The sequence below is a fragment of the Pseudopodoces humilis genome, chromosome 13 (genome assembly GCF_049639895.1).
Source record: "Pseudopodoces humilis isolate 2021_Gansu_Grassland_sample_001 chromosome 13, ASM4963989v1, whole genome shotgun sequence".
Classification (NCBI taxonomy): Eukaryota; Metazoa; Chordata; class Aves; order Passeriformes; family Paridae; genus Pseudopodoces; species Pseudopodoces humilis.
This window is the reverse complement of record NC_142212.1, coordinates 4,952,532-4,979,595: the sequence shown is the minus strand read 5'-3', so window position 1 is coordinate 4,979,595 and position 27,064 is coordinate 4,952,532. Positions and strand designations below refer to the sequence as shown.

General features: G+C 45.6%; 1 protein-coding gene across 3 annotated transcripts; it reads left to right on the top strand.

Annotated features, from left to right (window-relative positions):
- The first annotated feature begins 9 nt into the window (after window positions 1-9).
- On the top strand, window positions 10-26,821 carry HEMK1 (HemK methyltransferase 1, mitochondrial release factors N(5)-glutamine). 3 transcript variants are annotated; one of them, XM_005522186.3, is made up of 11 exons: window positions 10-179; window positions 2,587-3,002; window positions 3,453-3,544; window positions 4,522-4,615; window positions 16,155-16,304; window positions 18,287-18,351; window positions 20,159-20,208; window positions 21,413-21,518; window positions 22,238-22,333; window positions 24,042-24,155; window positions 24,495-26,821. In XM_005522186.3, the coding sequence occupies exons 2-11, from the start codon at window positions 2,739-2,741 to the stop codon at window positions 24,529-24,531; spliced, it is 1,068 nt and encodes a 355-aa protein (XP_005522243.1). In that variant the 5' UTR covers window positions 10-179; window positions 2,587-2,738; the 3' UTR covers window positions 24,532-26,821. The 3 variants fall into 3 exon arrangements, 2 of the variants coding, with proteins under 2 accessions (XP_005522243.1, XP_087917973.1); XM_088061847.1 differs by having other exon boundaries at window positions 10-439; XR_015773665.1 differs by lacking the exons at window positions 22,238-22,333; window positions 24,042-24,155; window positions 24,495-26,821 and having other exon boundaries at window positions 20,159-21,016; window positions 21,413-21,468.
- Window positions 26,822-27,064: the final 243 nt, after the last annotated feature.

The window sequence follows — 27,064 nt, the reverse complement described above, 5'->3', positions numbered from 1 at the left end:
GCTCCGCGCGCGGCTGCTCCTTCACGGCCCTATGGCGGGACGGGAGGCGACTTCCCCTGGCCCCGGTCCCGGTTCCGGTTCCTGAGGCAGCCAGCTGTGCCCCCAGCCCCACTGGAGCCGGTCGGGCTCCCGGCCCCGAGGGAGCAGGCTGTGACCCCGGCCGCGCCGGGAGCCATGAGGTGAGGCGTCGCTGTGCGCGCGCTCGCCTCAGAGCAGCCCCGGGCCCACTCTCGCCCCTCAGGCGAAGGGATCCCCCGGGCGTGCTCACGGTGTTAAATGTGGGGGGAAAGCTGGGAGACTGGAAGGGGAGCCGGCTCCGGTCCCGGCGCTGCTCATACGGCTCCTGGCTGCCCTCCCCGTGCGGCGCTGGCTCGGCCGGACGCTGACAGCAGCTGGAACAGGACTTGGACGGTGCGAGCTGCAGCCCTTGATCAAACCTGTGAGTGGGGCAGGGCCTTTCCACAGCCACCTGTGCACGTGTGAGGCTACAGGGAGTGGGAGATGGGGCTGAAAGGGCCAAACCACTCAAGAGGAACTCCAGAGGGGAAAGGAAATCTGCTTCCTACCTGTGTGCAGACTTTATACCAAGTAGAATGCAGGGACTTCACATCAGTAGCTGGTGTGCTTTCTTAAAAGAGACAAGACAAGGAGCCACTGGAGAGGGTCCAGCAGAGGCAACAAAGGTGATGAGGGGTCTGGATTATGTGATTTATGAGGAGAGACTGCAGGAGTTGGGCCTGTTTAGTCCAGAAAAACCTGAGAGGGGATCTCATGAATGTGTATAAATATCTTAAAGGAGGTTGTCAAGAAAGTGATGTCAGCAGCAAGATGAGGGGTAATGGCCATGAAGTAAAACACAAGAAGTTTCACCTCAACATTAGAAAGAACTTTACACTGAGGGTGTCAGGGTGCTGGAATAGACTGCTCAGGGGGCTCAAGGGGTCTCCCTCTCTGTAGATACGATAACCCACATGGCCATGTTCCTGTATCACCTTCCTTGATTGGGAAATTGCATTGGATGATCTCCAAAGGTCCTTTCTAACCCCAGTGATTCTGTGCAAATTGTTTCAACCAATTAAAGTCAATTCAACCAATTGTAGTCTTCTCTGCCTCCCTTAAAATGCTAATGGTTGTTAACATTTTATTCTTTCAGTGTTTCTCTTGTAGCAGTGAACAGGGCCATGGAGTGGGAAGCTTCCCAAATAAATACTGTAGCTGACAGGCTTTACATAAAAGGCAAGTTTTCATGGGAGCTGTTTGTCTCTCTGCTGAGAGTAATGCAGATGGTAAAAAGGGGATCTTTGAGCTCTTAGAGCATCCAGCCCTTTGCCAGGAGGTAGCAGGTAAGACAATCTAGAGATCTTTGCTGCAGGGTATTCCTTCTGCTGCTTCCCTGTGGAAGGGCTGGAGGGCTGTGTTTGTGCCCTCCAGTCGTGGGCTGTGAGGCCTGACTGTTCCAGGATTTCCCTGTGCAGCAGGAGCAGGACTGTGGTGCCAGCATCTGCCAGGCTGGAGCCAAGTCAGTCTCCCCAGCTCTCCCTGCAGGAGCATTCCTAGGGGGCAGCTGCCAGCTCCTCAGGAGAGATATTTAGGTTGTGGGGTGATTTTTTGGAGAAATTGGAGTAGAGGAGGTTGTGGCCTCTCTGAGACAGTGTTGAAAACCATCCATCAATAGAAAAATGGCAAGGAGTGCTCAGGGAAACCCATAGTTGCTCCAGGGACTGTGAGTCAGAAAGGAGAGGGGCCCTCATTCTTCATGGGTCACAGCAGGAAAATGTGGTTGTTGTTCTGTTTGTCTCGCAGAGTTCCAAGTGTGATATGCAGCAGCTGTTTTGTAAAGTTTCATTTCCTTTGTCTCCTGCAGTCATCTTGTTTGTTTTTATTCCCTCTGTCTGGCTCTGCTCTTCTCTCCTTTAAGAGACCGACTTCCCTCTAGCAGGGCTTGCCCTTTCTGGCCTTTCCATCTTTCAAGTGTTTCTCTTCCCTCTAATAAGTTGTGAGGTTTTCTCCTTCCTCTGCTCTTAGCAGTTCAGCTCTGCCTCTGTGTCCCCTTGTTTGCCCTCTGGAGATGGTGGCAGTGTGAAAGATCCTTGATCCATGAGGTCCAGGTCTTCTGTGAGCATCCCTGCCAACCTCCTTGTGGATTATGAACAGAGAGAGGAATAAAACAAATAATCTAGGAGGGACTGAAGGTCTGTCTACAGGGAAACCAGGGTGACCCACCTGTGGGGTGGAGGGCCAAGGGCTGGAGCTGAAGGTTGATGTGTCAGTGGCTTTCTGGGACCAAGGACAGGCAGGAGAGCTGTGCCTGTGTGTGGGCAGCTTGCTTCTGCCCTGCCATGGGCACGGATTGGCCTCTGACCTCTGGAGCTGGGCTGCTCTGGGAAGAAGTGGGTTGCAGTGGCTTAGCTGGTTGGCATGAATCTTTTTGGGGGGTAGTACTTTGTTACTGGTACAGTGTGAGTAATTTGTTTTGTGCTTGTGGGCTGGGATTAGGGCAAGCAGTCTGCATTCTGTCACAGAGGAACCTGTTAATTAGTAGCCTGAGGAATTCACACTCTTCTCTTGCCTTGTTTTCTTGCCTAGAAGAGCTGCAAATGCTGCCCTGTGGAGAACCCACTGACTGTGGTCAGCTGGTGCTTAGCCAGTGACTTGTGGTAGCACCAGATGAATCTCAGCACTGAGAGATCAGTAGGTGGCAACGAGGAACACTTGTGGAAGCCAGAAACTTTGGCACAATGAGATGCCTCACCCATCCACTGCTCAGGAGGTTGCTGAGTCTCCCACCTCAGCATGTGCCAGGGCGAAGGACTCCCTTCAGTAAAGGTGCTGTCCTCAGTCCAAAGCAGTTGTTTCTGAGGCAGAGCTGCGGTGCAGCACCTGGGCTCATGACTGCCACTGATACGGTCAACTATTGGCAGAAGGTGTTCGAGACAAATGGGATCCCTGAAGCACGAGAATCCAGTCAATATATCGTGTCGTTTGTCCTGGGAGCAAAAACAGTTAAGTAACAGGAAAAGAATAAGGTCTCTGTGTGCTTCTCACTTTTTCATTTTGATTGGATCTCTTTCCTTTCTATCTCTTTTAGGGGGAGTAGAACAACTTATCCTCCCTTAGATGGCAGAGAGGGTGAGGGATAGTTTATTATTGCCAGTAGAACACTCAAGTGTCTCTTAAATGCTCTCTTTTGCAGACACTGAAGTGTAACATAAACATCCACCCTGACTTGCCTGATGAAATTATTCTTAATTTTAATTATTCTTGTGAATCCCCAAAAGTAGCAGAAGAACAGTAGTAAAGGTTTGTTTCTAAACACGCAGATGGGTTCTTCTGATCGCTCTCCATCTGGTTTCCAGCAGTCCCAGGCAATTGTTAGCATCCTGTGTCACCCTGGAGGATGCCCTTGGCAGGGTGGCAGAGGTGGGCAGGTTTTGAAGTCACTTTGTCTTCAGTTTCAGAGCCTGGATTCCAAAAGCCTCCACACTCCACTCACAGCACTGCAGCAGGAGCAAATCCAGCAGCTGAGCCACAAGCGGCTACAAAGGTAGGAGCAATCCTCTTGTACCTGTTCCTTTGGAGGGCTTTCCTTTAGCCTTAAAGCAGCCAGGAGAATGGCAGCAGAGGGAAGGCAGCTCAGATGTCAAGTAACTGTACTCTGGTGATCTCTTATGGTGATTTGAGTGAGAGGCACTACTTGTCCACCTGCAAGGCCACTGTCCAATTGGTCAGGCCCCAGCCTGTACTGATGAATGGGGTTATTCCTTCCCAGTTTATATGATTTTGTATTGCACCTTTCTGAATTTTATGAGATTCCTGTCAGCCCATTTCTCCAGAGGTCTCTCTGAAAAGTTGCACACCCATCCTGTCTGTTAATTTCTCCTCTCAGTTAATTCTCTGTCACTGCAGGCATGCCAGGGGTGCTCTGTCCCTTAACCCAGACCATTAAGGCGTTACAGGACATTGATCCTGGGGTACTCCACTAGGAATCAGCCTTCAGTTGGGCCTTGTGCTGCTGAAATAAGCCTTCCAAGTGTGACAGTTCAGTCGGTTTCCGGCCCATTTATCCAGTCTGTACTGCATCAGCTTGTGTATGAGGATATTATGGGAGACAGTGTCAGAACCCTAGGGAAAATCAAGACGTGGTTTTGATGCACCAAACTGGTCATTGTGTCATGGGTGACTATCAGCTCACTCAGGAATGATTTCCCCATTGTAAATCTGTGCTGAATACTCCCAATCACCTTCCTGCACTTGGCATGTTTGGACACAGCCTCGAGGACTCTTTGTTCCATCACTTTCCCCAGCATCGAGGTGGGGCTGACTGACCTGTAGTTCCCGATTCCAGTTCTTGATAACAAGCTGGGCTGTGCCGAGGGATCTCCCTCAGCGTGCACATGCACATTGCTGATGCAATTGCTGGCCCTCAGCAGGGGTTGTGCTTAGCAGTGAGCACAGCACAAGAGCGCCTCTGGTCGCCCAGCACAGTCCCAAAGCGCTCACAACTCCTTTTGCCTGCTGCAGGATGCCGGTGCAGTACGTGCTTGGAGAGTGGGATTTCCAGGACCTGACCTTGAAGATGAGACCCCCAGTATTTATTCCACGGCCTGAAACAGAGGTATGAATGTGGGGAATGTGGCAGGGGCAGGTTTGGATGTGTGAGTTACATGACACAATACAATCAGGGCATTGTTGTGGAGGCTTCCTGTATGTTGTGAGGCTGCAGTGATGGGGAAATCAGATCGCTCCACTTCTTTTATAATGATTCAAAGCTTGTGATCTGGACCTGATGCTGGTAACCTTTGCCTCCTGCCTCAGAGGGAGGGATGTTGCAAGCTGATGTATCCCATAATTACACAGAAATCAATTGCCATTGATTTAAGGATGTGGCTTTGCTTTCCTTAGTTGTGCAATAGTAAGGACTCCTGAGAAGTTCAAAACATCTACTGCTATATCCCAGTGGTTTAGTGCATACAGGAATCTAAACAATATCCAGTGGTTGCCAGCAGAGCCCTGCAGTAGTAGGAAAACAGTAATGGAATCCAGAGAGCTTGAGTGTCCATGTGGTGGCTGGTAGGAAGTGGCACCTACCATCTGTCTCATGGCTCCGTGGTGGTTTCTGGACAAATACAGGAATCTGAAAGGTAAGTTCTGACCTGGGCTGGAATTAAGCATGACTGTCAGTCATAAGAATGCAAAGGACAGCCATATATGACCAAGTTAAAACTATGTGTTCCCCAACATTCCTACTGCTATGGAAGAGCTTAAGATCTACATGGTGACACTTGCCCTGACAGTAGCCTAGCTTTCACTTTCAGCACATGGGCCATCCTAGCAAGGAAAATTTTTGTTTACTAATCCTCAGGAGGGCTTAGGATTTGCAAGGTGCGTTTTTTTGTTTATTTTAGATTGGTTTGGGGTTTTTACCTTCTGAGAATTTGTTCTCGTTTGGAACCTGTGTTAGCTTTTGGAAATGAAGTGGTCTTCTTACCTTGTCCATTTATGAGTCCCAGAAGCTTAAGCTTTTTTCAGTCTAGTAGTCATTTCTTCAATTGTTTGCCTGTTGTAATGTGCAAAAGTTAAACAAAAATTTAAGGACAAAGACAACCTGTGCTTCTGTCGTGCCCTTTCAGGAGAAGGGTGCTACTGGAATTCATGAGGGGGTTCCAGAGCATTTAGTGGGAATCAGCACATCTACAGCACAGACATCCTCTTAAGTCAGAGAGGGGAAAGAATATTTAGAACCAGATTCTTGGTTTGGTGTGGGTCATCAGCAGCACCCCATGGAGAATCTGCTGGGCCCTAAGTCATCGTGCTGACACTTGTGTCCAGCAAAGTTGGGCACTCTCTGCCTGGTCTGGATTGATCATTCTGTGGTGATTGAGTTTGGAGATGGAGCTCCAAGGAATAATTTTGCCAGTTGGAGCCAGTGATGGTTAATTTTATTATTGTCAACAGTATTTCTGCTCTGGATGATTCAAAAAAGTATTTCCAACCTTCAAATTCAAGTTAGTTCATGGATGCAATGGGAGTATTGCAGTCAGGGAGAGCTTCTATCTTCTGCAAGTCAAAGTATCTGCTGGTGAGGCTTTCTCTGGAGCTATGCTCTGGTTGTCCCCATGCAGTGCCAGGCTCAAAACAAAAGCCTATTGTGTGGACTGGAAGCTGGGCTGGCCAATGCTTGAGAATGTTGTTAATTGAGCCCACATGCCTGATTTTGGTAAAAGCATCTCTGCTGGCCCAAACTGGAGTGCAGTGCTGTGTTTGAAACCACTTAACATACCCCAGTGCAAAAATGGAGTGTAAACAGCTTAACCCAAACCTTGTCTCTGGCAAAACTTTGTTGTCTTGCTTAAATTACTATGAAGGCACATTTTCAACACATTTATTACAGAAGACCAGAAGTTTATGATAATGATTCAGGAATGGAGCTCTGTGGGCAATGGTGAGTTTGCTTGTGATGTGCTGGGGAGGTTCCTGTGACAGGAGAGCCATGGGGAAAAAATCCAGCTATTCAGCAGCCCCTTGCAGGACTGGTGCTGCTTTCAGGAGTTGTGTCTAACTTGTGCATAGTCATATCCAGATCCTTTCCTTCTGCTGGAAGGAAAGGTTGCTAATCACTGACTTTGTGTGATGTGTTTGGATTGGGCTTTGTCTATGTCTTGTTTCATCAGTAATTTTTTTAATCCTTCACTGGACTTGAAAACTGCAGTGGAAGTACGTGCTTTCAGAAATGTTAAAGTTCATTGAATCTGTTGCTTTCCTTTTGTTTAGACTTTGTCTGCAGTGTTATTAAAACCAGTAGTGCTGAAACTTTTCACTGGATAATTTCTGTAAATAATCCTTTTAATAATGTCCTTTAGGAATCATTGTTATCCCAGGCTCAAGTTTATCTGTGACTGCACACACAAGCCACACATCTTGTTTTTGGCTGAGAAAATGTGACTACATAAACTGACTCGTTAGTGCAGATACACAGGAAGCTTCAAAATTTTCTTCGTGATTTTCTGTGTGTAGCTTCTGCAGGTGCTCCTGTGTGTTGACTCGAGTCAGAGAAGAAGGGGAGCCATGTTGATGGCACACATGTTGTTCTCTGGCTACAACAGAAGGGTTATTTATGACTCTTGCTCCCAGCGCCTTGGTAATGGCATGAAATTAAACACAGCAGGACCTAAACCATGGGTATTGTTTCAGGCTTGGGGACAGAGACACACGCAGAGAGAGAAGCTCCCTTGTCTGCTTAATTCTGTCCTGTGTGAAATTTGCCCCCATGTCATCTATTTAGTTCTCTCTGGTAGCTGAGCCCTCTCCTGTTCTCTCCCTCCGGGAATATTTTACAGCGCATGTGGCTTTGTTCTTCTGTTCCATGGGAATCTGCCTGGGGAGGGGACAGGCAGCCAAAAGCAGGGAAAGAGCAGGTCCTGTTCAAGCTCTGGCCTGCTGAGAAAAGCTTTGGACTGGCTATTGTGAGTGCTGGGTGGGTTTGTGAAGGCCTTTGGAACTCGGCATCCTCCCAGCTTTCCTCCTGTGGCACCAGAGCCAGGTTTCTGCACTGGGGAACATTTGGACCAAAGTTATGGGATGTGCACAATGAATTATCTTTGTTAGGTGATTATTGTAATGTCAAGGCATCCCTATCTCTCCCTCACTATTAATGGAAGAAAAAGACTTTTTCCCAAGGCAAGTATTTATTATTTTTTTTTACTTTAAAAAGTTTAACATTTGAGAAGGCCTTGCTTTGGGAGAAATAGGACAAAGAGGAGGAGAATTCAGCCAGCCATGGATATGTTATTCCTTTTGTGTCCAGGTGACTGCAGGCTCTCTGGGCTCACCATGGCTTTCCTTAGGGACAGTTTTGGCTCGGTCCAGGCGTCCTCCGAGGGAGGGGTGTGGGATGCGCGGCACACCCGCTGCTACCCCCAGAGGGCGCTCCAGGCTCACGCGCGCTGCGTTCCTGACGGTTCAATTCCCCGTCCGTTATCCCGGCATTTCTGGTGGTTCTGAGAAGGTTAATTGTTCAGTGGAAACAAAAATGGCCATCTTTGTGCCTCGCAGGTATTGATCCGGGCTTCTATAGCAGATGGTGGGAACAAAATGACAAAGAGTAAAGGTGGGTGTGGAAGTGTCCCTTCTTCTCTTGACAGCAGTTAAGGACTGTTCTTAGCCAAAGCTGGATTTGGGTCCATCCTGCTTCATAATTGCTAATGGATCTGTCCCTCACTGATTTGTTTAATCCTCTTTGGAGTCTGTCTGTGTCTAACCTCCCTGGCATCATGTGACAGCAAATCTTGTATTGTAGGTGGGAAAAGTGTATTCTTTGCTTCCAGTGCTGCCTGCTCATTTACGCATAAAGGAAAACCTTTAATTTTTACTGTGTAACAATTAAATAATTCATTACAGGATTTGTAATTCTTAGTTATGTTTCTGTCTATTCTTTTTCCACCTTTTTTGATTTTTAAGCTCTTTTGCTTGTTTCCAAAAATAGTTTGTTTCTTTCCCATGATAACATGCTTGAAACCTGAAGTCAATGCTATTTACTTGCAGCTGCCTGTGGAATGGCATTCATTGTGTGGGGTGTTCTGTGAAAGCACTTGAGTCAAAGATTGGCTCAGAGAAGCCTTTCATGAAGTTTAACTTCTAGACAAACATAATCATTAACCTTTCAAGAAGGTCCAGTGCGCAGAGAAGGGAGAATTTTCCCTTCCAGACCTGTATATGCAAATAAACGGATTGCAAGGTGGGCCCTTTCTTTCTCCAGAGTTTTGTGTCAAAGCAGTGACGTACTTTGTTTCAATCAGTGCTGAAAGGAACACTTTGATGCAGAGATGTGCTTTCATTTCCCTAATTTCTTTTCCACAGATGGATACTTCTTGGAATGGTCTAAAGGTTACACTGTCTAGTGACTACAGCCATTAATGAAGAGTCAGGAGATTGGGTTTTTTTCACAGTTTTGCCTCTGAGCAGTTGCCTCTTCAAGGGAAAGCTGCTTCCCCTTTCTGTGTAATGGGTCTCCCAGTTTGGGAAATGAGAAGGCTAATAGTCTGTCTTGACATAGCTTAAGGTCCTTTCTTGAAATATGTGTAGACTTGTATAAGGTATCTTAAACATAAATGCAGTAGAGCATTATTTAATAAATCAAAAATTATCTGCTGTCTGTCAAAATAGAGCTGTAAGCAAATGTGCTAAGGATGGAGTGTTGCTGTTGTGTCCTCACAGATCAGATTTTGCCCATGTGATAGGCAATAGTTCATCAGTGTGTTGGAGAACAATATTTTCTGCAGATAGGATGTGGCAGAGAGGCTGGGGAATGGAAATTACAAAGGGAGCCTATTGTTGCTCTAGAGCAATTGGAATTTCCCTTTGTGCTAAGGCACAAGTGTTTAATAGGATCATATAGAGAGAGGCAAATAAAGCAGCCTTGTGGCTGAGACACTTGTGCTGCCAGAAGGGCTTGGAGAAAGATTTGGGATCACGAGTATCTATAGGATATTGGCTGACAGGAGCACCCACTTTTTGCTGCCCAGGGGGTTGATGGGATCCTTGCATGTGGGATAGGGGAGTGCCACGTGCATGTAGCAGCATTAAATAATGAGTATTGCAGTAATGGAATAGCTGCAGAACTATTATGTCCAGTTACGTTACTGACTGCTTGAGGAAGAAGTGGAAAATTAGATTTGGAGAAAAAACAGTATGTGGATTAATAGGTTGAAAAATTCTGCCTTGTTGTTGAAGACTGTCTAGCTCATCAAAGACAAGCTTAGGGGTAAATTATCTGGCACAGACAGCAGAAATTTGAAAACTGAAGTCTCTGGTTTTACAGACAAGTGTATAATAAGCACTATAAATGCAGGCTAGAAGAAAAGGTGCACATCTCAACAGAGAGTGTAATTAAATGCTGAAACAGCGTAGCAAGAGTCTATTGCTGGCCACTTGAAAATCAGGACAGAATGTTTTCCCCGGACAGATTTCTTGTTGTTCAAAAGGAAATGATGGAAGAAACAGGTTCGTTCCTGGCTGACTGGCCAAGATGAACTGTAGTGGTAGTTTCTGCTGGCTTCCTATGCAAGAAAACAAGACTCTGCTAGTGCACAGAAGTTACTTCCAAGCTGCTGATTTTCAGGAGAGACTAAAAAATGGAAATTTAAAGCTAAAATTTTTGCTGAAGGCAGGGAAAGCAGCAGCTGTTCTTTTAAATCATGTACAAGCTTGTTCCCCAGGTTAACTTATATAGACTTTTCTAGTATGTTCTCACAGATCTCTCTGTTGTTAATGCCTGTATTTTTGGGGGGTTTTAATCTCCCTGTTGTGATTGAATGAGCCTCCTGTTTCCATGTGTTTCTTCTGAATCCTGTAGCTCATCTGCAGTGAAAGCAGGATGTAGGACTAGAGCCGGAGAAAAACAAGCACTAAAATGGCTGTGACAGATGGGACTCAAGGAGATTCCCACATGAGGGGGGAAAAAATCCCTTTCCTCCCCTGAATTATTCTCAAACATCCAAGTAACTAGAGCTAGGGATTAGAAAGCTAGACTAGTGCATCTGTCCAGATGCTGTGTCTGCAGGGGTCAATACCTGTATCTGCAGAAAGAAAATACCTTTCTTCTGGAGAGGTGTGTCTGGCTAGAGCTCTGTGCTGGACACCTGAGGTATGGCCAGTGTACAGCAACTTGGATCCACTCTTGCCCTTCGGGCATGGCTAAATTTAGATGTGACAGCTGTGGTAATTTCTCTTGGGCACAAGCACATATGGGTTGTTGGTAAAGTAATTTCTGGTGCTGTCACAGCCTCTGCTCCAACAGATGAAGCAGCACGTGGCATGTGCCCTGACATCAGGAGATGCTGCTGTGTGATCAAAGCCAAACCCCTTCCTCATTATTATGTATGCTTTGACATGCTTGTCTGTCATTGCTAATGCCTAAAGCCACCCTTTCAGGATCTGTGGCTCTTCTGGAGTTACTCAGATTCCCATATGTTTATAGTGGGAGTTCCATGGTTTTGATCCCCACATGGGCCATTTGCTTAAGAGCTGGACTCAGTGATCCATGTGGGTCCCTTCCAGCTCAGAATATTCTGTGATTTTTCTCTTTCCTACTATGGCACCAGGCAGAAGAGCCCAGGACAAAACCCCTGCCTGCCCATGAAGCAGTGGATTGGTGGCTTGGTTTTAGAAGTGGGATATGTGGCAGGGATCTGCTAGGGCCATTACCATGGCATTGGGTTTCCAGCTTGGCTTCCCAGTGTTTGTCATGTGCTGATTGGCAGCCAAGTGGGCAAACAAGGCAGGAGAGGTGATTGGGTTAATATCAGATCAGGTTCTATGAAAAGTCGTGGATTCTAAGAACAGAAGTTTCTGGAAAGCACACAAATAAGTAAAATATTCCCAAGAAGTGTGGGAGAGCAGAGAGAAGGTTACCAGGGGTTTTCTGGGTTTTTTTGCTTTCCTTCTCCAATTGACTGCCCTGTGAATTTAGTCTCCTGCCACCCTGGCTCTCTTACCTCTGGAACCTTGTCTTCCTTCCTTTTCCTAGGGCATGGAAAAAGGGTGCTTTTAGGGAATGCAGTAGGAGTTTGTGGCTGCCACCTTTGCCTTTCCCATTCCTCACTTCCTTTTATTTTATTTAGTTTGTCCTTGTTGATGGCAGAAACATATGATGGGTTATTCCTGGGTGCTGGGCTGTAGCAGAGGATCCCCTCAGCTCTGTCCCTCTGCTTGGCTCTGCAGCCACCTTTGAGCCCAGGAATCTCTGATGCCTCCTCCCAGCTGTCTCAGGGCTGGAACCCAGCTGAGCCTGTGCTGGTTCTGCCTGGGCTGCAGCTCTGCAGCCTCTGTGGTTTGGGTACTGGCAGCCTCTGGCCTCACACTGCTTGGTGCAGCTGCAGTTCCAAGAAATGCAGTGAATCAGAGCCCTGGCCACAGGCCAGAGGTGACACCAGGAGCCTGTGAGAACAGAGAGGGTGCCGGGGGGCCTTGGGGAACTGCGCTTGTGGGTGGAAGGGTGAGGCAGAGGCTCAGGGGAAGGTGGAGGTATTAATAAATTTTCACAATTGTTGCACTCCAAGAGAAGATGGGGGGGATGGAACCCAAATAAATGATAGTGTGAACTTAGGGCGAATCTGGCAGTGAAGCAAGATTTCCTGGAGTCACAAGGTAAGAACAGCGTGTGAGTGGTTTGGCTAAAAGACAAAAGCTTGAGAGCCTCTTGAGTGTTGGAAATTAGGTAGCATGAGAAGCAAATATTTGTGTCCCCTGTACATGTAAGCACAGGGTAATCACAGAATGGCAGAACAGGTGGGGTTGATAGGGACCTCTGCAGATCATCCAGTCCAACCCCCTGCTAAAGCAGGGTCACCTGGAGCAGGTGACACAGGAATGTGTCCAGGTGAGGCTGGAATATCTCCAAGGGGGAGACTTCATGCCCTCCCTGGGCAGCTGTTCCTGTGCTCTGTCACCATCAATGTAAAGAACATTTTCCTCATGTTGACGTGAAACTTGTGTTTTAGTTTATGGCTGTACATAAGAGTTGCTTCAAGGAAAAGCGGGGCCACTGAATCTACTTTCCCATGTGACTTCTGTCTCTTTCTCCTGGCTATTTGAACACCTCTGCACATCTATGTATGGGATGAAATGTGCCTGTGAAGTCTGTATTCAGACAGTCTGACCCTGCATGCAGGTGTCAACAGCTCCATCGTGGGGCTGCCCAAACTGTGTAGGGGACCTTCCTTACAACTTGCTGCCAATGCTAGCAGAAGTCACCAGAGGATTTTACATTTTTTCTGGTTCTGTTTGCCATTCAGTCCTTTCACTCCTTCCAAAACTGACTTTTGCTGCAGGAAGGAGCTTCTTGCACAGACTAGAGGAGAAAAATTCTTCAAAATGTTCCATTTCCCCATTCTCACCCAATTATCACACTGATACCCACATGCCTGTACACCAGGCTCCAGGATGAAAGTAGTTCTGCCAGTACCTGTAGCACTGGTTAGCAGATTTTTTTTGTTGTAAATTGGGTTGTAACTGACAATAATGACTCATACTGTAAGCAATAATTTGAATGTTAATAACCCCACAATTGAGAGTTCATTCTACCCAGTGATTGGCATGCTGTGGGCAAATATGGAATTGGGTCATGGAGTGTTTTCTTTTATTTCCCAGTGGAATTTTTGTAATTTCATATCTCAGCCTTCAAAGCTGGTGATCAAACTGGTGGTTAAAATGGCTTTTGGTAATGTTGGCATTATATTAGCAGGCGTTTGTACTCTGAATCTATTCAGTCTGAGAAGACATGGGATATCCTACCTAGTAAAGATCCCAGCCTTTGGCCAGTTGCTGTTGTCCCAGTCCCAGTTTCTCTGTGCCAGTCCAAGGCACCTCTTTTTAGCACCATCGGCCTCTTTGTTGCTTCTCCCTGATTGTGGTTCCAGTCGGATTCTTGTGCAAAGGCTGGGAATGTCTGACTTGCTGGGTGTTTTATAGTCTTTGTATGAACACTGTTAATACTTTGCCAGAAATACTTCATGTCCCAAGATGAGATTTGAAAGGGGCTCTGCTGTGTTCTGCAAAGTGCTGTAATTTATCAATTTCCAGTGGTGATATTTTGGAGGTGATGGTGTGATTGGAGAAGCACAGATTTTGGCTGGATCATTTGCTAGAAATGAAAAATACTGAGAAGAATCTGACAAATACAGTTGCAAAACAATTTTTGATAATCTAATCATTCCTGAAACCTAGTGACAATGGGAGTGGGATGACTGGACATACTCTGTGTCATGGTTGCTGGATTTTCCTGATTCTTTGCCAGTTAGAATAAATCTTCTTTGCTTGTCAATCAGGTTGAAAATAATCATTCAGCCTTTTATTGTAGTGAAGTACTAAGGTCTGGAAATTATGTTATTCCTTTAGGTTGTCCCATTATTTTTTATTTCTTTTACTTTTGTACTATTATGGTAAATGTGCATTATGAGAAAACCAGCCTTTGCCTCAGTAAGAGTTGGAATGAAATAACCAAGACAATGAGGCAAGGCAGTCAGAAAGCATGATACAAAGCCTAAGTAATATCAACATCCCATTTTATTTATATTTTATGTGGTAAAACCTGAAATAGGTCATGTTTAAATGGGAGCTTTGGCAAGCACACTAAAATGCTTTCACTGTGGAATGTATAAAGTAGGCATTCCATTAAAACCTATCAAGCTTGAAATTACTAATGATAAACCTTAAGGAAGTTAATAAATGGTTAGAATAGTTCTAGTGTATGGAAGCCACATTTGGACATTTGTAATCAGTAACTTGTGCTACTCTGGGAACAGATGGTTCTGACTTACTGTGGAGATTTCCAGGAAATGTTTTAAGTGTCCAGAAATGGCTGGTATTTAAAGAAGTGATTAAATAGCCAAGCAAAAATTTTTGTGTGCCTTTTCTTCAGTGGTCTTGGAATCCTCAGCACCTCACCTGCTTGGCCAAAGCAGCTGTGGTTGCAGTCTCTGGCTGCAGTGCCTGAGTGTTTTCAGGCTGATTCATCTGGAGCTTGTTTGAATGGCCAAAGCCACTTCTTACAGAAGTGGGTAGCTAAGGTGTTTATTTTTCCCTTATGCTGTCTGAGTCCTGTAATAGTTTCCTCCAGGTTGGGAGCCTGTGAGACTGTTTTCATCCATAATTATAGGATGAAAGGAAAGGAATCCCAGAGCAGCAGTGAGGAATTTGTGATTTTGGAGTCTGTTAGCAAAACTCCCATGCGAGGGCACTGCCAGTAATGACACTGTGACCAGGGCAGGGCATTGTGAAGTAGCTCTTCATCCCTGGCTGAGTATATTTAGATATCAGTCCCCAACCTTGCCGGCTCCAGGGATGGTTCATCGAAGCTCATCTAACTGAAGACTTCATTTTTATACCTGTTTGCATCTCCCTTCCCACTTACTGCACATTGGAGTGGCCTGTCATGAAGGATGACCAGCAGCTATGAATCTCGTCAGAAATACTGCAGCTTTGCACAAGACATCTCTTATGCTGCAGTCCAATTTGGGTGAGAGATCCAAGGAAAGGCTTCTGCCCTTATGCACAAGCCTGTCAAGTTCAGACTCCTGATAAAAGCCATTGTAAAGTAAAATAGAAGCTGTTCTGCCTGCCAGGACTTGTTAATTTTAAATATTCCAGCTTATGCCAGTTATTTTTTGTACGTTTTGTTAAACCTTCTGGACTTACAGGTGAGATCCAAGAGCAGCCCTCTCAAGTGAAGAATCCTAGCCAGGCTGGGAACACTGAGGGCAGGAAGGCCTGTGTGTGCTGTTGTGCCCTGAAAGCACAAAGATGGGAGGGAGCTGAGAGCATCTGCTGAGCTGCTGATGCACTCAAGGTGTTCATAAGGTTTCCATCTTACAGTTTTTTCCAGTGAATAATAAAGGAAGTTCATGCTGCAGTCAGAGGGAGGCACGTGTATGCTTTCTCTTGTATCTCATTTTCACAGACCTTAGAAATCTTTGAGACCTCTCCTGCTGTGTTGGATTTTATATAACATGGCAAAGAGATTTAAAAAATAAGAGTGACATGAGGGAGGAGGCAGAAATGGCAGAACTGCATACAGATCCAGGAGCATGGATGAAAATCTTTTCCATGTGACTTTATAGCAATAAAACGTAGTAGGAGTCCACAATCTGAAATACATGCAGGGGGCTGCTCATTTGGATCATTTAGTAACTCATTGCCTTGACTTTTCATCTGCAGGCTGGATTACTGGTTTAGATGCTATTAGGAGCTGTGCAACTACCTCCTGGTCACCTACCTACTGAGATTGTATAGAAATCTTGAGTTTCAAAGCTTCTAAATTCTGAAAGCAAAAATTTTGGAGTAAATGGTGTTGCAGAAGATAATGTGCTCCAGCTACCTGGTTATTGGTTTTTTTCCCAACAGTGCTAGAGGGTTTCAGAGGATCTGTGGGAGATTGTATCCTAAGGATTTGGTTACTAATCAAAGCACCCTGTGGGGCAGATGGAGCTGAAGTGACTTCTGGCATCTCAGTTCCATTACTACCATCTGTGCTTTTAAAATTAGCAATAAAAATACATTTTATTTGGTACAGAGTCAAGAAATTTAAACTTCAGTCCTCAGATCGCAAAGGTGTGAGTCAAAACAGCTCTCTTAGTAATTTTGTTTGTTTGTTTTCTTAGGATCTTGTCTCTTTAGTTGTGGAGGAAGAATTTCAGAAATGTGAGAATTCAGCCCTCTGTTTCCCAGTTCCTGTTCCTCATCCTGTGATCCTGGAAATTGGCTGTGGCTCTGGAGCAATTGCTCTGAGTCTGCTCTGTAAACTGCCACAGGTGAGCTCCCTTCAGTGCTCCTGGTGCAATAGATGCCTGTGTCAGGAGACAATCCCACTCTGCTCATCTTCACTGAGATGTCACAAACTTCTCTGATGGAACTTTGGCAGCTCAGGTCTCTGAGAGACTCTGTAAGTTTCTAGTGCATAGAGGGATATTTGGGAATTGCTCCCTCTCCCCATCTGTCTGCAGGAATAGCAGAGACAATCGGAATGAAAGAGGTGAATGTGCTCATTCTTGAGCTGCTGCAGCTCACTAATAATCGCCTTACCTTGAAGCATTGGTGGGTGTTGATTTAAGATACTAACCTGGGCTGAGGACAGGAGGGACTGAGGCATGGGCACACACACTATTAGTTGAATTTATGGGGCAGTCATCTCTAAAAACCACCTTGCTGTGAATCAAAAGTTCTTGTCTCTAGGAAACTGAAGACTAAATGATACAGGAAATGGATTACCATAGCAGTGTCAGTACTTGGGATCAAACAAATCTCACTGCCACAACTTTCAAACCATGCTTTTGTGGTCTTTTGTTCCCTAGTTACAACCCACAGCTTCTGAACAGAGTCAAAAGAGCAGGAAGAGGACTGAGATCTGGGTGACCAAAGCCCTTCTTGACCCTGATTCTTGTGGCGTGTAACATCTTTATGGAGATACTCTTGGTCAAGAAAATGAGAATTGAATTCGAGATCTCATTGCATGTGATCAAGGGAAAAGTATTTGCCTCTCCTCAGAACTGCAGACCAGCCAGGTCCTTCTCAGTAATGAGAATTGCTGTGGCCAGCCCCTTCTCTTGTAGAAGTATGAGCCCTGCTGTGTAAGAATTAGAGGTTGATGCCTCTACTGGAAGGGGTTTTCCTCCTCCCAGTGACCTGAGAAGGTTAATATTTGAGCTTCATGACTTCAGAGTATAATGGCTCTGATTTCCTGAGCTAGGAGAAGAGCTTCATGCTCTTTTCCTTGCTTGTTAACTCAAATAGCAGTGTCAGTGTGTAACTCATAACAGTTCTTTCCCAGCCCAAACTGCTGTGCCTAGGGAAATAAGGAGCCTTGACTGATTAGAATTAGTGGTAGCCACACTCTGGGTAATCTCCTTAGTGTTTGAGGCAGAATTTGGCACTAAGGTACTGAGAAAACAGCAGCAACTTTTCATTTATGGTCACAGCTATGTTCTTCACCTTAAGCGTGAGCTTCATGTGTGTGGGTGCTGGCCTGGCAGCATGAAATGAATCCCCTTAGGAGTGGTGGCAAATCACACCATCTCCAAATGCAAAGCACTTTCTTCAAGCATGTGTCCTCTGTGTAAATGCTTACCAACATCTGGGCTTAACAAAGCATGGAGCGTTAGGCCTTTGCCTGTGGTTTTTCCCAAGGTGGACTTGAAGGTCAAACAAATCTCTCTTGTGGAGCCCTGTCTCTTACCATTATGCTGGAGAGCTGTCAAATACTTAACACACAGTCAAGTACATGCAGTCAATACAGGCAGTGAATCTGGTGTAAGGACTGCAGTGGAATAACTGGGTAAAAGGTGTCTGCATAACAGAAAAATGCCAGAATCTGTGTCCAAGGGGCTGTGTAGTGTTGGGAGGGATCCTGTCTGTGCTAGGGAGGATAAGTCCAACAACATGACCTTCCTGCAGTCTGTGCCTAGCCCAGACTAGCCAGTGTTGAGTCTCACCCTGCCAGGAGCAGTGAGGGATCAGGTGAGGTGAGTCACTATGGCTCTGTTGTTGTCTGTTCTGGTGGGCTGCTGGCTGTGCCACAGAGAGCCTTCAGTCGCCTTAGTGCCTTACACACATCAGTCATGATCCCAGCTATGCCCTGCATGCATTTCTCAGGAGCTGTTCCTTTCAGGAGCCAAGAGTGAGCAGTCTCTTGTCAATTTTGATCTTGCATATTTGGCAGAGCGTGTCTGCTCGGTAATCTTGATGTTACAACACCTGCTTGGTGTTATGTGGGATTTGTTGTTTTTTTCTGTTCCAGAGCAGAGTCATAGCCATAGATAAAGAGGAGGCTGCCGTGGATCTCACTAGAGAGAATGCACGTAGGTACAATACCACATATTACTCATTTCTTTTGTAAATTGTTGCAAGAGTCCTCAATATTTGTACATGTGGTTCATGTTTATCAGCAGTGGAAACCAGAGAATGTTTAGTTGTTGAACTCCTAAAGTGTGTAACAATTCAGAAAAAAAAAAGGCATATCTTTACCAGAGTGTGCTTCTTTGCCTTGTGAATGTGCTTTGCAAAGACAGCAGCCTAAATAAAGCAGTGGTGGGTTTTCAAAAACCCATCATGGGTTTTCAAAGTGTTTTTTGGTAACTACTCTTATCCCTGTCCGTGAACTCAGGAAGCTGAGGACTAAAGTAGGAATGTTTATGTCACTTAGGAGGTTCAGGACAAGTGTATCCTGAGCCTTTCTTTCTCTGGATCCCTCAATCATTATTGTTATGCTTGTTTCTGTCCTTGCTCCTCCAGAAATGCTTGCACAGTCAAGTAGCACTTTTCTTTTGATGTGCTCAGTGGTGTCCCTCAGCATTTTCCCTGCAGTCGTAGTTTGGTGGAAATGGTTCTGCTGGATTCTGTGCAGTTCAGACACCTATGCTGTGGCAGGATGGATGTTCAGAGCTGCTGGCTCAAACACCTTGTGCTGAAGTTAGAGAGATATGTCAGGTTGTCATTGTCCTTCCTAGTGGCTCCACTTCCTCAGCTGGTTCTTCTGTCAGGTTGTTCTGGACCATCACTACCACAGGGAACCCCAGAGCTGGAATCCCAGCATGCTTCTGCATCCCTGCAGGCTTTGTCAAATGAGCTCCAGATTGCACTCACGTTCTCAATAACTGCTGGGCCCTAGGCATTAATTAGAGCCATCTCAGAAAGAATTCCTGTTGCTATTTCTCATGGAGTTCAGTACAACTGTGAGTCTCAAGAGGTTTTCATTAACTGGGATTTCTGTCCACAGATCCAAATACCTCTCTTTTCCCAAGCTGCTGCTGGCATTGGGAAGGCTACTTCTGGTGCTGGCTGCACTGGGCTGCATTTCTTCACTTCTTGCAAGTCTTAGCTTGTGTGTGAGTCTGAAGAGCTGAGTAGGAACAAGCCCTTCCCAAACTGGTCACCTCACTGTTATCCTTTGCCTCCTAGCCCAGTTACAGGGAATGGGGAGCAGAGGTCTTCTCCTAATGTGTCAGTGTCAAACCAAATTCTGTTGCAATTTTTCATAGATATAATAAAAGCTGGCCAGATCTTTGTCTCCTTGATAAACTAACTCTTATCTCTGGGGAAAATTGTTTTGCTTATTAACATTGCTTGTTGGCTCAAGAGTGGATGAGGGAGTATAAATGCCATGTCAGAGAGCTTCATATTTCTCCATGGATATTTTCAGTGCATCTTTGTGATCTTGTCCCTGGCATGGTGCCCTGTAGCTCTTGGGAGAGAAGCCAGCAGGATAAGCTCTGTTACTGCTTGACTGAACCCAGCTTAGATCTTGCCTGCTTTTCAGAGCTCCCTTATCCCAGCTGTGTTCAATAAATGCTTAGATGAGCCTTAGTGGATCGATCTTGGTGCCAGATCCATCTGGGCACATGGCACACAGTGCAGGAATCCCTCCCTTTCCTGATGCCTGTGTGTCCTGATAGGGAAGGACCACAGACCCACAGCAAAGGGAGTAGAACTTGGGTGTAAAGGCCACTGTGGTGGGAGGAGAGAACATGCTGGGAAGATCTTGGCAGTTGTGGATATATGTGTATCAGATAAGAGGTGCAATATTTAATGATCTGTTTGTAGAATGTACTGTTCATGAACACAAATACACCTAATCTTTCTTCTTTCTGTTCTTGCATCTGGAATTTTGCAGGCTGCAACTCCAAGAAAGGATTCACATCATCCACCAAGATGTTTCACACAGTAACTCTTTTCACTGTTACAATCCCCTTTGTCTTTTTCCCCTTTTTGTCTTTGATGGGTGGAGGGAGGCATGGGAGACAGCCAAGGGACCACTCTGGGATACAGGCAACAGAAGAGTGTTGAAGTTAACAGAGAAAAAGGTCAGTAAGAAGTGAGCCAGTGAAGCTTTTCCCTGCAGAGATTTCCAGGGCAGATGATCAGCGGATAGAAGTCCATGATTATATCAAAAAGTGAATTGTTCCTGGGTTTAGATATCACAAGGTTGCATCTGAGCTGGGAGTCCAGGTGCTCTTTACTTTTGCTGGGGAGAGGTAAATATATAAAGAGTGTAATTCTTTCCGTGCTGACACAGAGGCTTTAGATAAACATGTACATGTCTTTCTCCCCATTGATGTTAGAAGGAGCCCACATATTTATCTTAGATTAAATGCCCAACCTTATTCACCTGAATTTAGGTTAGTTGAACCAGGAAAGGATACTTTTCTTCCCCAGAGCCAGCTGAAACCAGTTAAAACAAACATTTGGTGGGGCCTATCCAGTTAACAGCTGTGGAGCCAGGAGCTGCAGCACTGTGGGTTCATTAGCACACCTTTCTGACACTTTTGACACTCTGCTACCTCTTAGAGCTGTAAGCCCTGTGCCAAGAGGCTGCCTGAGGACAGTGTCATGCTCACATGGTTCCATGAGGTCTGATTCAGGGCTGGCCTGTGTCAGACAGCAGCAGGAGTGTAGCTCTGCAGAAGAGCAACCCATTGTTGTTTTTGCTGAGGGGCCCTGGCTCTGCAGCTCGTTGAAGGTCCTGCTGCAGGTCTGTAAGAGGGAGGATGTTCATCTGAACAGCCAGTCTGAGCTCCCACTTAGGCCTTTGTGGGCTCTCTGAGTTCTGGTTGTTGCTTTAGATACAGGTGGGCAATGAACTCCAGGGCATCAAGCTCCTGTGCTTTTTATCATGTTTTGTTAAGCAGGCTCTTATATCTTAAATGATACTTTGCCTGTGCTTTCCTTTGTATCACTCTTGCACTCCTGGGACAGGGAAAAAGGCATGCTGTTGCAGAAAGAAATAGGATGAAATTTTATTATCACAAAGCAGAACCAAACACATTTACATGTGCCTGGAGACAGTTCCCTGGGGAGGGTCTCAACACTGAGCTTATAGAGAAGATGCTGTGGTTGAGAGCTGCTTGTGATTCTTTTTCTTTTCTAGGTTCTGCCAAACAGCTGCTGCTTTGGGGCCCCATAGATGTCATAGTCAGTAACCCCCCATATGTTTTCCATGAAGACATGGCTTCCTTGGATGCAGAAATCCTCCGGTAATCAGACAAAGAGATTTTTCCTCTCCTATTCCTTGAAGCAAGGTTTTCTGTCTGCTTCCTTGTACTACACAGAATTGCACACAAAATATGCAAATGTAATATACACATGCAAAATATAGGTGTGTTTATTTGGGATATAATAATACAGGCTTTGATACTGCTTGCAGGCCTGAAGCAACATGGAAGTGTTTTAAAGATTTATTAAAATGGAAAAAGCACACAGTTTGAAATTAGCAAGTTCCCAATCCAAAACTCATTGTCATGCATGTGATGAGAAAGTCCTGCCCCCACCTCTGTACAAGATGTGTACCAGAGCTGGTTCTGACAGCTGAGCTTTCTGCATCCCAGCTGGCTCTGCTGGGTTAGCTATAGCCTGAGCTGATGTTTGGCATGGATCAGTCAACACCCTTGCACTCTGGCCAGCTTAGAGAGAACAGACCTGTGTGTTGGAACTATGAGACCCCAGCTACAATTGGCTCCTAATTTTCAGAAATACTTCAGGGGATATTTTCTGGTTGCGCTAAATGTGGGATTTCTCAGCCCAGTGGTAGCTGCCTTCTCCCTCCCTATATTTCCCATAGAAGGGGTGAGTGCTGTCTGTCACCTGCTCTAGGAACACTGGATTTCAGGTGTGTCAGGTGCACCTTTCTTTGTGGGGTCATGTATTCTCAAGGGCCACAGGAATTGCTGTCAAATGTCTTTTTCTTACACTCCAGCTATGAGGACCTTGATGCCCTGGATGGGGGAGATGATGGCATGAGAGTCATCAAAACAATTCTGTCTTTGGCTCCTTCTCTTCTGAAAGTTTCTGGGTAAGTACTACCCCTTTTGAATTTCATGTATTTTATTCATCCATTTCTGTAAATTCTGTATTTCCCTGTAGGAAAACAAATCAGAGGGAAAATAGTTGCCAAATTGTCTCCTCATTGCCCCAGTTAATAAGAGCAGTTTTTAAAATGTCATGTGTAAGCAAAATTAGCTTGAAAATGGTTAATAAAGTGGTATGAACCCTTTCTTTGGTTGTTGGTGGTGTTTCCTGGTCATTAGTGAAGTGAGAATCTTTGAAGGTCAAAGCAGCAACAAAAAGAAAATGGGAGAGAGTAGCTGAGAAAGAGAGTGCAGAAAGCAGGGGAGCTTTCTAAGGTGAGTAACTGATGGAAGGAGAAGCAATGGAGATCTCTTTGAGGGTGGATGTAGATCTCCTCTTCCCTCCCACCCTTTAATTAGGGGAAACCTTTTTGTTGTACCAGTATACAATGCTGAATATCCCAGGAGAAAGAAGATCAGTCAGGGATAGCTTCTTAAATTTCTCCATGATTAATATTCTAAAGTGATTGTTCCTATTGTCTGTCATGTGGGATACATTTTGAAGGTCAACGTGCTGATACCCCAAAGTCTGAGTGTACTGTTCAAGTGCCAGGGCATTCACACATCCTGTTGAATATTCCTGACATTTGGCCACCATAAGAGAGGTCATTGAAAATCCGCTGTTTGAGAAGAATGGGAATATTGAGAGGCATAGTGCATGCAGAATTCATTCCTCATGCTTTGCATGACCACAAGAGCAGAAGATGCTCCTCATAATTTCCCAGCATTAGAGACTGGTCCGGTGGGGTTGTTTGTTAAAATGATTTATTTTCCTTCTCTTTTTGCTTGTTTAATAAGGTGGAGCCCCCATTGAGGAGCGGAAGTTTTTTAAGGTCAGAAATGAGATCCACACCCAGCTTGTAGTTAGCCTGGTGAATTTGTAGGGAGTATTCAGTGTGGGATGTTTTAAGAGTTCTCAGGAGAGCGCTTGATGGTTTGGCCTGTGTCCTTTGCCTGCTAAATGTGTCTCTTGCTGTGTCCCAGGCCATAACCAGCTCCATCACTCCCTGTGCCTGTGAGCTGGGGTGGTTCTGCTTTGTCATGGGAGGGGACGTGGGGAATAAGCCAGTGTCATAAAGCCTGGCAAAGATGGAAATAGCCCTGCAGTGTCCAGGTCTAGTCCTGGTGCCCTAAATGAGCTTATTTGATCAGTTCTGTGTAGGCATGAATGCTGGTGTTGTTTTCATAACTGCTTCATGGAGACATTTACTGTGGAAGAATGTGTGTTCTGACTTCTACTTCATGTCTTTCACTGCTTATACACAGAGGGACTTCAGGCTGCCAGTGCTCAGTGTTCCTGCAGCATAAAAGCTGCCTTCTGCCCTTAAACCTTTGGAGGTTTCAGAAACACTGCTGGTGGTACCCGTGGATAGGCTTCAGAAGGGCTCATTACATCTCGATACAAGGCTTTAACCGCTCACAGAGTACCATGAGAATTCCTCCCAGGATCAACACTTTATCCCCTGAAGGAGGCAGCTGGGATCTGTGTCTTATGTGGACAGCTATGATCTGGTTTAGGGTTGTTGGATTGCACTGTGTTTACTGACCATTTCCTGCAGTGATCAGAGTCATACAGAAAGAAAGATCTTAATTTTTATAGGTTTAGCAACCCAATGCATGTCCCCTGTTCCACTCCCAAATGTGTCTTTTCAGGAGTGTGTTTCTGGAAGTTGATCCCCGGCATCCAAATATGGTGGAGCACTGGCTACAGGCACACCCAGAGTTACTGCTCACTCTCCATGCCATTCACAAGGACTTTTGTGGCAAGTAAGTCCTTCTTTGCCTTCACGTTTTTGGGGGTTTTGTGTCCTATGTTCCTGCACCTGTATGTATTGAGTGAGTCCAGAGTAGCTTCACAGCTGAAGCCAGTCTGACAAAATAGGGGCTCCCTGGTAGTATCTCAGCCTTCTGGAATCCTGAGACAGGATAGTCTTTGGCAATTGATGCAAGTGTTTGAGTCAGAAATTCTGACAGGTGAGCATTCTGATGGGGTGACTGGCTCTGGTGGGGTTATTGCCATTGGAAAATTACTGCTTTCATAGGGTGGAGGTAGAGGCACATTGTCCTTAGTGAGACTTAAAGCTCTGATCTTTCTTTTTCCCACAGGCCTAGGTTTCTGCACATCCAGAAACAGAGCAGCTGATAACTGTGTCAGACATAACTCTCCTTTCAAGGATGCTTTTTTGCTCTTGAGCCCAGCTCAACAGCTTGTTGAAAACCCCTTCTGCCTTGTGAAAGGAATCTCCATTCCCCAATGTTGGACTCTCCTTGCAGTGATAGACCCCTCATTTCCTGACACAGACCTCATCCAGAGATGCAGAAGTTCAGCTGAGCATGTGGAAGTGTTTCACCTTCCTCAGGGAACTGCATGAAACATTTTAGTCTGCTCTGCTAAAGTGACTCAGTCATCTCAGGACCCAAGACAGAAGAGTTCACAGCTCCAGATTAAAAATACAACTTTTCAACATGCCAAATCATCCATTTGGCCTAGAAAGAATTTAATTTTATTTTTTTAAATTGGCCTTGAGATACATTTATATGGAATGTGACCAGATGGGATGATGATAAGCCCAAACCCTGGCTTATACTGGCACATGGATATGCAGGTATAACAGGACATAACTCTTGTGCACATTTCAAATGCTGTTCAGTTCCAGGATCCTGATGCTCCAATAGCAAAGCAGCTTTTGTTTTCCACTCCTGCTGAGTGATTGTCTCTGAAGGATCAGTGCACATGTTACAGCACCTGAATTTACAGCCCTTGACACTTGGTGGATGCTGCCAGAAACAGTCAAAGCATTTTAATAAAGACAATGCTTCAGATCAGGGTCCTTAAAAGAATTTCACTGCTACTATTGAGAGATGCTGGCAGGCCAGATCTGGCATCCACACATTGCTCTGATAGTAACAGAAATGCCTAAATATACCACATGAGGCATTTAATTGCAACACTTTACAGAGAAAGCCAGAGCCACTACTTTGGTTTTGCAGATGGAGAAGTTGAAAAACAGGAGATGGAATGACCTGCACAAAATTTGACAAGCTGAGTTTGGAGTAGGACCTAGTCTCTTGACAGGCATGGGAATAGCTGAGGTCTGTCTCTTTGGGAAGGGTGACTCAGACTAGGGCTGCCTGAAACAGCACTGAGAGAAGTCGCTGAAGTGGACCGTCAACATCATGTCAGTGTAAATAATGGCAGGATTGAATTCAAGCTGCTGTTGCTGCTGTTTCCAGTGGTGCAGGTTCCCTTCCGCACCATAGCTAGCCAGGGAAGGAAGGAAAGCAAGCCAAGGAAAGGGTCTGGTCTGCCAGTCCAGATGGAGGTGAGCACTCAGGAGGGGTGGGAGTGTCCAGACAGGGCCCTGCTGTGTGTGTGTGTGCCAGGGAGGAGCTCCCAGGCTCTGTCCAGGCTGACCTGGGGCTGCACAGCCTGAGATATCAGGCAGGACATGCAGCAGCAAACTGAGTCTGTTGGAAGGCTGCAGCAGGTTCAGAGGGTGTTACATGAGCACTGATACATCTGCTTCCTTTCCCCTCTTCCACACTCTCACTCCTCAAATGAGTCTTTCCTCCATCCTTTTAACTCCTGAATGTCAGCCCTGCTTTCCCACAGACACCTGAGCTCTCTCTGATGAGCCAGCACTTGGGTTCCAGCTGGAACCTTTCCCTCCTCACAGCTCTGTTCACAGTCTTGCCTTTCACCCACTGGACATCTCACGCTATCTTTATCCACCCCAGTAGTTTAACCATGTCCTATACACTTTTTACTTGAATTTGTGAGTCTTCTCTGGCCTGCAGTACCTGCCCTGGTTAAACACAGTAGAGGAAATCTAGGGGAGGAGAAAAGAAAAATAGGTCAGTTAAAGTGCAGTTGAGCATAGGTTTGGAAATACCATTTCAGTGCAGCTGATTTCTGGCCTCCTAGAGCCATGAGCACAAAGTACAGTCAAAGGGGTGGTATTTTGTGTGGTTGTGGACTTTTTTTAACAGTAATTTAGGGATATTTTTTAAGTTCAGTTTTTCAGACTGTTTAAAAATTAAATTTAAAGAAATGAGTTCTCAGATTTCTTCTGGGTGTTGGCAGTGTTTGTGTATGAAGCAGAGCATTATGCACAGCCTGCTTCTGCAGGAGACCTTAAAAGCTGGATAGTCCATGTGCTGATGGGAATGTTAAACAGCATCATGCTGTATTTTTTAGGGGGTGGGCTGGTTCCCTGCAGCAGGCTGGTGTTAGGTGGCCCTCTGAGAGTGACAGTGTCTGGACTGCAGAAGGGAGTGTGCTTTTTCTTGGAAGCATCAGTCAATCCCTTGTCTGAGCCCTGAGCAGGACAAATCCCATGCAAGACAGACTATTGGTCTAATCCAGTAGCACAAGTGTTAAATTCTATATTTGTCACTACAACACTTGCATTTCTATGTATTTGCATTGTATAGTCATTATATATCTTGGAAAATCACATGGTGCTGCTGACCTTTTCATAAAAGGAAAAATTGCTGCTCCTCCCAGGAGGCTGGATGTTCCTGTGGGACTCGCATCCGAGGGAATGTGCTGCTGTAGTACAGCATGTTCCTCGGTGTTTTACACAGATTGGCCCGGGCTCCTTTTGGTACAGAAGCACTGCAAAGCTCTTTGGAGGTTTGAAGGAGCCTGGCTGGAACCCTGGGTCGTGTCTGTG

Bases quoted from the DNA above. Each gene is read 5' to 3' on its own strand.
- HEMK1 (XM_005522186.3), top strand. From the start codon at position 2,739: ATGAGATGCCTCACCCATCCACTGCTCAGGAGGTTGCTGAGTCTCCCA. The intron at 3,545-4,521 runs GTAGGAGCAATC...TGCCTGCTGCAG, and splicing joins AGCCACAAGCGGCTACAAAG to GATGCCGGTGCAGTACGTGC. The intron at 4,616-16,154 runs GTATGAATGTGG...TTGTTTTCTTAG, and splicing joins TTCCACGGCCTGAAACAGAG to GATCTTGTCTCTTTAGTTGT.